Raw genomic sequence first — 12235 nt, forward strand, 5'->3', positions numbered from 1 at the left:
TTTGGCGTTAGGCCATATCCAGGTAGGTATAAGTGTAATAACTGATGTTAATTACAAAAAAGAGAAAAATAATAAAAATACCTTTCCCACAACACGAGAAGCCACATATAACTTCAAGGAAGGAGAAGGAAAAATGGAAATGATACGGTGTGCACAATTCTAAGAGCTGGATGGCAGAGGACAGAGAAAAAACGAACATGCAAACCAAGAGAACAGAGAGCCAGCAGACTGGCGCAGAGACTCCACAACACTTTTCAAAGACCTTTTTGGAGTAACTACTGCAGGTCACCGCAGTAGGACTCATGCTCATACTGACTACTGGGAAGGGTGAAAATGGTGAACTTCACTACATTTGACGTGATCTTACTACACAAACAAACCCACTTCTCTTTCCTTCAGCTGTATTCATGCATTCAACACTTTCCACCACTATTGAAGCATGAAGAACAGGGGAGGGCAACGGCACTTTCCAGCAATTTTAATGAGTTTCCAGAAACTTAACATTAAAGCAGGGATTACCTGTATCCCCCAAATGCTAAATTTGAAAGAATCAAACATGCCTTCTCTTACCCTAAAAATATCCCTAGCAGATGATTCTTATTATGAGTTTCAGAGATAAGGAGCCCAGTCTCATGAGGGAGGCCATCTTACAGATAAACAATTTTCACTGTTAGGGTTTTTTTTTTTTTTTTAAATCTTTAATATGAAATCAAGACCTGCCTTGCTTCTTCCCTCTGTGCAAGATGTAATCAATCTACTTCCTATTACATTTCAACCTACTTTTTTTTTTTTAAGTTTAAATTCAAGCTAGTTAACGTATAGTGTAGTATTGGTTTCAGGAGTAGAATTTAGGGATTCATCACTTACATGTAACACCCAGTGCTCATAAGAAGTGTCGTCCTTAATGTCTATCACCCAATTACCCCATCCCCCCCCCACCCTCAGTTTGTTCTCTATATTTAAGAGTCTCCTATGGTTTGCCTCCCTGTTTTTATTTTTCCTACCCTTCCCCTGTGTTCATCTGTTTTCTTAAATTCCACACGAGTGAAATCATATTTGTCTTTCTCTGACTTACTTTGCTTAGCATAACCACCTCTAGTTCTATCCACGTCACTGCAAATGGTAAGATTTCACTGTTTTGATGGCCAAGTAATACTTCATCACTCACACACACACACCCTCTTCTTTATCCATTCATCAGTCAATGGACATTTGGGCTCTTTCCATATTTTGGCTATTGTTGATAATGCTGCTATAAACACTGGGGTACACGTGCTCCTTCGAATCTGTATGTTTGTATCCTATGGATAAAAACCTAGTAGTGCAATTACTGGGTCATAGTAGTGCATTTCCTACGTCTATTTTTAACTTTTTGAGGAACCTCCATACTGTTTTCCAGAGTGGCTGCACCAGTTTGCATTCCCACCAACAGAGTAAGAGGGTTCCCCTTTCTCCGCATCGTTGCCAACATCTGTTATATCCTGTGTTAATTTTAGCCATTCTGACTGGTGTGAGGTGGTATCTCACTTTAGTTTTGATTTGTATTTCCGTGATGATGAGTGACGTTGAGCATCTTTTCATGTAGACACGTTAGCCATCTGGATGTCTTCTTTGGAAAAGTGTCTATTCATATCTCCTGCCCATTTCTTAACTGGATTACTTGTTGTTCGGGTACTGAGTTGGGTAAGTTCTTTATAGATTTTGGATACTAACCCTTTATCCGATATGTCATTTGCAAATATCTTCTCCCATTCCGTAGGCTGCCTTTCAGTTTGTTGACGGTTTCCTTCGCTGTGCAGAAGCTTTTCATCTTAATGAGGTCCCAATAGTTCATTTTTGCTTTTGTTTCCTTGCCTCCAGAGACGGGTCTAGCAAGAAGTTGCTGCCTGCTTTCTCCTCTAGGATTCTGATGGTTTCACATTTAGGTCCTTCATCCATTTTGAGCTTATTCTTGTGTATGGTGTGAGAAAGTGGTTCAGTTTCATTCTTCTGCATGTGGCTGTCCAATTTTCCCAGCATCATTTGTTGAAGAGACTGTCATTTTTCCATTGAATATTCTGTCCTGCTTTGTCGAAGATTAGTTGACCATACAGTTGAGGGTCCACTTCTGAGTTTTCTGTTCTATTCCACTGATCTACGTGTCTGTTTTTATGCCAGTACCACACTTCTTAATGATTACAGCTTTGTAATACAGCTTGAAGTCCAGAATTGTGATGCCTTCCACTTTGCTTTTCTTTTTGAATATTACTTTGGCTATTCGGAGTCTTTTCTGGTTCCACAGAAATTTTGGAACTGTGCGTTCCAGCTCTGTGAAAAATGCTGGTGTTGATTTGATAGGGCTTGCACTGAATGTGTAGATGGCTTTGGGCAGTATAGACGTTTTAATAATATTTGTTCTTCCAATCCAAGAGCATGGTATGTTTTTCCATTTCTTTGTGTCTTCTTTACTTTCTTACATAAGTGTTCTACAGTTTTCAGCATACACATCTTTCACCTCTTTGATTAGGTATTCCTAGGTATCTCATGATTTTGGGCACTATTGTAAATGGGACTGATTCCTTGAATTCTCTTCATGCTTCTTCATTTTTGGTGTAGAGAAATGCAGCAGATTTCTCTACAATGATTTTATATCCTGAATTTGCTGAATTCCTGTATCAGTTCTAGCAATATTCTGGTGGAGTCTTTTCGGGTTTTCTACATTGAGTATTACGGAAGTCCTAGCCTCAGCAATCAGACAACAAAAAGAAATAAAGGGCATCCATATTGGCAAGGAAGAAGTCAAACTGTCACTCTTCACAGTCAACTTACTTCTTAATCTGCTCTTTCCCACATTAGATCTCTCCTCTTTGTGACAGGCCTTTTTTTAACTTTTTAAATTCCAGTATACTTAACATGCAGTGTTATATTAGTTTCAGGTGGTGTATAATACAGTGATTCGACATTTCCATACAACACCAGTGCTCATCACAAGTGCATTCCTTAATCCCCATCATGTATTTCATCCATCCCCCACCCACCCACCTCCCCTCTGGTAACCATCAGTTGGTCTCTACAGTTAAGAGTCTGTTTATTGGTTTGTCTTTTTCCTTTGCTCATTTGTTTTGTTTTTTAAATTCCACATGAGTGAAATCACAAGGTATTTGTCTTTCTCTGACTTATTTCACTTAGCATTATGCTCTCTAGATTCATCGATGTCATTGCAAATGACAAGATTTCACTTTTTATTTTTTTTAAAGATTAATTTATTTATTTTGAGAGAGCAAGAATGAGAGAGAGAGAGAGAGTACATGAGTGGGGGAGGGTCAGAGGGAGAAGCAGGCTCCTCGCTGAGCAGGGAGCCCGATGTGGGACTCGATCCCGGGACTCCGGGATCATGACCTGAGCCGAAGGCAGTCGCTTAACCAACTGAGCCACCCAGGCACCCCACTCTTTTTATTTATTTTTAAAGATTTTATTGATTTGAGAGAGGGAGTGCAAGTGAGCATGAGTGGGGAGGGGCAGACGGAGAAGAAGCCAACTCCTGCTGAGCAGGGAGCCTGACATGGGACTGGATCCCGGGACCCCGGGATTATGACCTGAGCCGAAAGGCAGAAACTTAACTGACTGAGCCATCCAGGTGCCCCTTTTATAGTTGAGTAATATTCCATAGTGTATATATACCACATCATCTTTATCCATTCATCTATCAATAGACCCTTGGGCTGCTTCCATAATTTGGCTATTGTAAATAATGCTGCAATAAATACAGGGGTGCATGTATCCCTCTGAATTAGGGTTTTTGTATTTTGGGGGGTAAATATCCAGTAGTGTGATTACTGGATCATAAGGGTAGTTCTATTTTTAAGTTTGAGTAACCTCCATCCTGTCTTCCACAGTAGCTGCACCAGTTTGCATTCCCACCAACATTCCAAAAGGGTTCCTTTTTTTCCACATCTTTGCCAACACTTGTTGTTTCTTGTGTTTTTTGTTTTAGCCATTCTGACAGGTGTGAGGTGGTATCTCACTGTAGTTTTGATTTGCACTTTCCTGATGTCGAGTGATGTTGAACATTTTTCATGTGTCTGTTGGAAAGGCCCTCTTAAAATGGGGTATCCAGTACTACTGGTGCCATTGACTGCCTTCTGTATCTGGGGTATACAAGGAGTCCTTTTATTTTCCCTAATATGAAAACTTCAAATGTGAGCGAGAAAACCTCAAAGTATAGAGAATTGTACAATGAACCCCCATATTTCCATCATCCAAATTCACAACTATTCAAGACTTTGCCACATTTGCTCCATCTATCCTTTTTTTCATTTATTTGGCTAAAGTATTTTATTATTTTTCTTAAAGATTTTATTTTTTAAGTAATCTCTACACCCATTGTGGGGCTTGAACTCACAACCCTGAGATCAAGAGTTACCTGCTCCACCAACTGAGCAAGCCAGGTGCCTCTACACCAAAGTACTTTAAAGGAAGATACCATGCTGTCTTACCACTATACTATGCAACTCTGAAGTACACGGGTATTTGCTTATATAATCATAATGCCAGTAACACATCTAATAAAATCTACAATTATTCCTTAATGTCACCTCTCAGTGCATAATGAGCATCTCTAATTGCTTTAATAGTGTCTTTTTATAGCCAGTTTGAATCAGGATACAAATGAACTTAAGTACTGCATTTGGTTGTTATGGCTCTAAAGAATTATTTATAAGAGTCTCCCCTTACAGCCCCCCGTCCCCACTGCCACATTATTGACTTATAGCTGTCCTACAGAATGTTCTAAGTGGTGGTAAACTAAACCTCTACCCCTGTATTTCCTAGGAATGAAACTTGACTCTAGAAGCTTGATTTAATTCAGGTTCACTATTTTGGGCAGTAATTCCTCATGTGAACTCTAGGATGCATCACCCCAGGAAGCATGCGATACCTGGTTCTCCTACTTGTAGTAATGCTAATGTTGATTAATAAGGCTTAGATATAGCCACCTGATCCCCTCATTGTGAAGTTCCCCACCAACCTTTCATCTGATAGCTTCATCCAATCATGATCACTATCTGAATCACTTTTCTTAGGGGCTACAAAATGGTGATTCTGTAATTCTTAACCTTCCTTCCACATCTTTTAGCTACAATTCTTCTGTAAAACAGAACTTTCCCTTATCATCTATGACTCTCTGGCTACCATGACATATAGTTTGCAGAGGAAATGGGATCTAGATTTTGAAGGAGATGAATGGAAGTGCCTTAACAGGAAGTAAAAGATTGGGAAGACAGAGATGACAAATCTAGACAGTTGTAAGTCTACATAGTTATCCTTTGAAAACGGGTTCCACACTGACACAAAATTTGGAAACCATCCATGTAACGCAAGGAGCCTTGGAATAGGAAGTTACACAACTTCGTGGGTTTAACCAGAAACTACAGCATTATTTTCTTTCCTTATAGTTGACTAATCATGGAGTTCTCTCTATTTTATATTCAGTATTCCACTTCTTTCCTTCTTTTTCACTGCCAAGTTTAGGTCACTAACACCCTTCATTCAGATCGTTACAGTGGCCTCCCAGTTACCCTCCCTACATCCAGTTTTGTCCAACTCTGGTTCATTTCCCCCCTTACAGATTGGCTAGATATATCTAGTAATACCCAGCTTAAAACACTTTAGACTTTAAGATAAAGCCCAGTCACTCTGAAGTTCTTCCGGTTCCCTGTATGTGTCATTTCTCTCTTTTACTGATGGCCTCTGCACTACTGTTCCCATTGATCTGAGATTCCCACTCTTTACTTAGGTAACCACCTGTCTGTCTTCAGGCTGTAACTTAAATGGTACAAAAATCTCTGACTGTTTAGACTATTCCAGGTTTTCGTTCTATACTCTCGGAGTGCCCTATATGACTTTCTGGTACACACATCACAATTATAATTAATTATGCACGTAATTATTTCTTTACTGTCTGAGCAGAAGCCAAGTTTGTTTAGTTTGCCCCAGCATCTTCATGCAAAGCACATTTTAGACACTTGATCTTTATTTGCTGAACAAATAAATAGTTCCCGGTACCAACGTAAAATGCTAAAAACTGAGATGAAGCTCTAAAGAGCTTTGATAACGGAATGGTACCTGCTGTGGCATTTTCAGGGTGATTCCATTCTCTGTGCTCACTGAAGTGAGAGTGACAGATACCACCAGGAAAGGGTGAGGAATGTAGCGTGACATGGACACTTCTTGAAGAACCTGAATACCAGCAGTAGTATTTGGACTGCAAAAAAAAAAAAGACAGAGAGAGAAAGATACCCACACACCTCAACATCAACGCTAGCGAGTTTGTTTTCCTTTCTTTTCCACTACTAATAGTATTAGATTTCATGCTTTTGGAGGATCCAAATGCCTTCTACCTATCATTCCCTCCCCTCAAGTACCCTTCAGGCAGTAGACTGGTAATGTTGAGGTAGACAAAGAATACAAATGGAAATAAGGGAGAAAGAAAAGGAATACAATGTAGAAGGGAAGAAAAAAACTAGGAAAACTATGAAAGGAAACTAGGAAGGAAAAAATAGGAAAAGTTTGGTTGGTTGAGAAAGGATATGGCTTCTATGAGAGGCTAGTAAAAATTCCTTAATTTCTAATCTTTACAGTATTTCTTAATCACTAAGCTATTCCAGCAAATACACACTTCATGGCTATTAAAAACAAACACACACACACATGCCGCAAGAGCAAAATACAACTCAGGAGGTGTGGTCTAAATGCTGCAAGCCAGCCAGAGGCCCCAAAGGATGCAAGCAGCCCACCGCAGCACCAGGGGCTGTCAGCCCTTCCCCCGCAGACGGCAGCCACCTGGCTCAGCGGGAATCAAGTGAGTCTGCTAAGGACACACTTCCCAAGGCCTTAGGCCAGTGACCACCTTCAAATTTCCCCAAGTGTCCAGAACATTAGGACAGTTAGTAATCACTTGTTTTCAAGGTTGTGAAAAAAACTAGTACCTGAGTTACCCCATCCCAAACCAGATTTTTTTTTTTTCAAACAAATCCAGTAAGAGCAGCTGAAGAAGTTAGTGCAAGCTATTTACTTAGGTAGCTAAAAAATAACTACATGAACATCACTAAATACAAAATTTACTTTTTCACTTCTAAAACAAAGGAAACTAAACATAAAATTAGAATAACTTTTAAGAAAATAAAAACGACAGAGGAAGCACGATATACAGAAGGAAAAAGTGACTTGTCGCATGCTATGCACTTACCCATCAGACTTTCTTTCAATACTGTACAGGCAGATTGAACAGTCTGCTCTAAATACTATCACCATGTCCCGGAAGACACTAAGCAGTAATGTTTCTGCTTGTGCTTTGGTGATGTGAGCAAAGGCATTGTCCAGGTTTGATGTTCGCAAGTAGACTCTGAGCTGAAGAACAAAGAAATAAAACTGTAAAAACAAGACACCTACACGTCAGACGACTAAATACTTTAGACACGCTGTTTTTTATCTACTGACTTCTTTTCAAGTAACAGAAGTTTTAATCTGAGCATTACCAATAATTTCACAGGGTAGGCTCATTCTACAAATAACCAAAAGATGAAGCGATTAAAATTGGGAATGTACTATTATGAGGTGCTCCTTCTGAAGACCTGCATATCCAGACCTGATGAAAGTAGACCAGCACTTTCTAAAAACATAAACATACAAATCAATAAGTTAATAAATCTCTAAGGGCAGCCATCCTTAGGAACTTCTCTTCTTTGAACAACTTTTATTATTTATAAACCTCACAGAGAATGTCTAACAGATAAAATCCTTAGAAAAAGTTATCTCAGAAGTTCTGATTATCCCTTTAAAAAAAATTTTTTTTAAAGTAGTAACCAGATAAAGTCTCATTTAGGTTAAAAAAAAAAAAAAAAAACAAATGCCAAATTCTTAATTAAAAAAATAAAATGTTTGTTCATTTTCCAAAAACCGTATTTATACTAAAGCAGATAGTGCTTAGTATCTTTAAAATATAAAAATCTGTTATCTCTGAGAGAAAACAAGCCTTACCTCTTCTTGACGGTCACTTATGTTATAACATGCCAGGACAATAAAATCATTCCACCAGGCTAAGCCACCTGTCACAATCATATTTTGCTCCTTAAAAGATAATTTAAAAAAAACATATTTACATTTATATGCTGCCAGAAACTACAAGAAGTAATACCCTTATAAGATATTCCTAAGCAAACAATGAGAGCTCAAATTATTTCTGCTCTACTCTCTATTCCCCCAATTATTACTCTGGGCCTTTATTAATCATGATTCATATCCTATTTTGGAAAAACAAACACTTCTGTAAATAACTGGGTACACAATGTAGCATCATTATTCCCTTATTCAACAGACTTTGGTTTAAAATCCAGCTTTACCATGTATCAGCTACTTGACTCTGAATCCTAGTTTCTCTTTTATAAAACAGTAATAACAGTGCCCTCTCTGAGTCATGAAGGTCAGTGAGCCCCTTGAAGTGCCCGGCAGGCACCTACTACATGTCAGTCCTCATCTTTTCCTATTTGATCCTTGCAAATCCAACTATAATTGTTTCTATGCTACCCACATCTTCACATCACACACAAAAAAGCAGATGATCTCAAATTCAGTGGAAATTTATTTGACCACATCTGATGAACTCAACACGGAAGAGTAAATCCTCAACATGGAAGAGTAAATCCTCAAAAACAAACCAACCATCTCAATACAAAATCCTTTATCAAATATCAAGTACTTCATCAGAACTGATCCTTAGATGTAATCCACCCTCATTTTTTAATATTTGGTATTATTTTTTAATAACTAAATAATGGCTTACTTTAGAGTTATTGCATATGGTAGTTCTCTTATACTCTGAGAAATCAGTTTTTAATTTCAAAAAGACTAACCTGGGTAATGTTTCCAAAAAGTTTCCATTTTTTGGTGAGTAAAGAGTAATGTGCAAAACCAAACTTGCCAACCACAGCAATATTCTGTCCAAGCTTATCAATAGCTGAAAACTAATTAAAAAAAAAAAAATTAAGAACTCTTCCTTGCAAATCTATATACTTATATTAAGTATAAAGAGTTTAGCATTGTTGTGTCAGGCAAATAGACTATTAATATTTGCTAAGTGAATTAAATGTAAATTGCTAGATCAAAAAATCTGAGTATTTATATACCAGTTACATTTCACCAAATCATAGATGTTAATATGCTAACAATGTACAAGGGATCAAGTATTAAAATTTTACTATTATCAATGTACCCACTGAAAAAGGCTCAATTCCCAAAATGCCTCTTGCAGCAAACACTATCCAAATAAAGTTAACACCAACAAAATAACAAATAACTCACCCGTATAGGCCAATTGCTCTCTAGATAGGTGTTGGAAATCTACAGAAAATAATACATCAGTTTGGTAAGACTTCTGAAATGTATTTAAACTTAAAGCACTTAAAGCATTAATGTCACAGTATGAGATTCATTTTCCTGTACAGTGTTTAAAGTGTTCCCGAATAGGGGGTATTACTAGCAGAGTACTTGGAATTTACCGTTGAAATACCAGCCCATATTTCACATCTCCTGTCTTGACCATTTCATTATGAGTGGCTAGACATGAGGCTTTCCCACACTGCTTTTTCTCTACACTGTTTTTATTTAAATACTGAACAAGCAATAAATACAGACTGACAAAAGACTTTGAGAACCAGCCATGAGGGCAAGCAAGAATTGTGGAAATAAAGAGTTTGAGAGCCTCAGCAAGAGTTTTGATTTGCTTTAATGGAGGTATTTTTATTACTTTATGTCTTCTGACTAAAATAGCAAAATACTGCTTATAAAATTTAAACAATATAAAAATGTACAAAGTACAAAATGAAATTCTATTCTATCATTGCTCCAGGGATAACCACTGGTTAGTCTTTATTCTCTCTCTAAACATCCATACACATGTAAGTGTGTGTCTAAGCTACTGTTTTTTACTGGGGTATTCAACCTAATCTGTAAGAACTTTGATTTACAGATATTAACTCTTCATCTGCAATGTAAGCGGAAATATACCTTCCTCCCATGTTGTCTGTCTTATATCTCTGTACATGGTGTCTTTTTATCACTCTAACAAGAATTTTAAGCCTAAAAGATTATTCCATAAGATTATCAATGTAGATGAAGAAAATTCTAGCTTTACTGAGACTGACCTCTCCACTAGCCTCCTGATTAAGCAGTTTTCATGAGCATGTTGTGAGTGTGGTGTGAAACTTAACAGAACGATAGAACAAGGGAAAGAGTTTTCTGTTCCTGGAATAAAAGAACTCAATTTATCCAAATTCATTTTCATTGTACTCCAAGTATTACATATTTAAAAAAAAAAAAAAAAAAAGCCAAATTAAAAAGGCAGTACAATGCAATCAATCCAATAAGATTCTTTGTGTAATGTGAAGACCAAACAAAAATCAAGTAAAAATACACTGAAAACATCTGTATTAACCTTGATAAAGTTTACTCATGAAACTGTTAGACTTCACTTATTATCTAGTAAGTCAACCTAAAATCTAAGTAAATTAACAGCTTTTGGTTCTGTTGTTAGAAGTTCTCAACTCCAGTGCCGGTTTGTGAAAGCCCACCTTGCAGAATTAAGGGTAACAGTATATTGATATATGCTTGAAAAAGGCTTAACTCATATCTTAACAGATTCGCTGCACCACACAGGCCAGTTAATAAAGTTCCCTATGACGGGTGATGTCAGTTCAGGGGCACGGTAATCTGAGGCAATGATCAGGTGGTGACAGAAGAGTTCCAAGTAGTTTTGTGCAAGCCTGTGTTTGGATGAAGAAGATCAAAACAGTCACCTGAAGAAGGGTGTCCCTGGAGTATAACTGAGCCAGCCGTCCAGAACATTAAAAAGAACCACTTCCCTTGAACCCTGGTGTTTCCTAAGTATTTATGAAACGTGGGGTGGGTGAAGTGTGAGCTGGGATCTCACTGCCAACATGGATTCCAACTTGAAGGGTTTCTAACCATGGGCACCAAGGTAAAATTTTATCATATGGTCCACACTCTAATGAGTATCTGTAGGAGAAAAAAACTTTATTTTTTTAACCTCTAAAAATGTAGGAGGTGCCACAAACTACAAATGGTTTATTTTCAAAGCTCAAGTTTAAGTTTAAAATGAAGCTTTACTTCTGATGCAGTTGTGTGTCTGAAGATGCTATGGAATGAAAAGTGAAAATGAAATTTTCATTTTCTCTAGTAGGTCACATTTATTGATCTATGTGTCACCTGAGCTTTGAGCTTTACCCCTAACACTGAGAACAGGAAATGGCAGAAGTAAGGCAAGCGGAAGCTAATGAATCATGAAGAAGTCAGGCCAGGATTGCATACTCAGGGCATAAAAGTCACACCACGCCACACCATGCCACGCCATGCCACACCACTGGGAGCCTGAGTGCTAAGGTTCAGAATCTCCATTTTTAACATCTTAGGATTCCTCAGTCTTTCAAAAAACCTCAATCTACCTTCCCCCTCCCCCCGCCGCCTTAAAGTCATTTTGCTAAAACCCTGTCTCCTACCTAGACTGCTTTTGTCTGTCACGGGTAAGACTGTGAGAGCCATCCTCCTAGCAACACCTGATCTGTGCTGAATACCACACCTGATACATCTGAGACCCCTCAGAAGGACTACAAATCATTTATAAATGAAAGAGCCTTTAAAATCCTCTGTTGACATCCTTAGCATATTTTGTGAAGCTTATTTTTTCCAAATAGCCAGGTTAACTATAAAACCAACATTTCAGAACAGTGGATGATAATGATTCATGCACCCTTCAGAAATAAATGTTTATATCATGCAAAGTACTGAGTGCTAAAATAAACGGCAGTCCAAGAACGAATACACCCTAAAACCATGAGGGCTTTGTTTTAATTTCATATTATTTGTGCTCCATTTGTCAACAAACTACTCTCAAAGTTTTTAAAATCTGTAGCTAGGAAAACTAAATTTAAACACACACACATGCGCGTGCACGTGCACGCACACACACACACGAAAAGCACCATTTCTACCAGCAGCTACCAACCCTGCTGCTGACAAGTATGTATGTGTTTTAAGTTAAAGAAAAAAAAAAAACATATTTAACATAGAATCTTCTGATCAGGAAACTAACAAGTGTAAGGTAGAAGGTCTAAACAAACAAACGAAAAATCCAGTTGTCCAGATGAGGAACAGAGAAGCAGAATTAGTTGGAGCTCATTTGATG

The 12235-nt window shown here is 37.9% G+C and overlaps 1 protein-coding gene across 9 annotated transcripts in view; it reads right to left on the reverse strand.

Annotated features, from left to right (window-relative positions):
* The window catches only part of RIC1 (RIC1 homolog, RAB6A GEF complex partner 1), a 166632-nt gene that overhangs the window by 21054 nt on the left and 133343 nt on the right, over positions 1-12235 (reverse strand). For all 9 annotated transcript variants that reach the window (XM_045882150.3, XM_045882147.3, XM_045882148.3 and 6 more), the window contains 5 exons: positions 9337-9375; positions 8889-8999; positions 8017-8106; positions 7226-7386; positions 6103-6241 (listed from right to left, as the gene is read on the reverse strand). In XM_045882150.3, coding sequence (XP_045738106.1) covers positions 6103-6241; positions 7226-7386; positions 8017-8106; positions 8889-8999; positions 9337-9375 — 540 coding nt within the window. The remainder of the gene's footprint in view (positions 1-6102; positions 6242-7225; positions 7387-8016; positions 8107-8888; positions 9000-9336; positions 9376-12235) is intronic.

The sequence above is a fragment of the Mirounga angustirostris genome, unplaced genomic scaffold (assembly GCF_029215605.1).
Source record: "Mirounga angustirostris isolate CCGP_5_RB_7025 unplaced genomic scaffold, mMirAng1.0.hap1 SCAF_15, whole genome shotgun sequence".
Classification (NCBI taxonomy): domain Eukaryota; kingdom Metazoa; phylum Chordata; class Mammalia; order Carnivora; family Phocidae; genus Mirounga; species Mirounga angustirostris.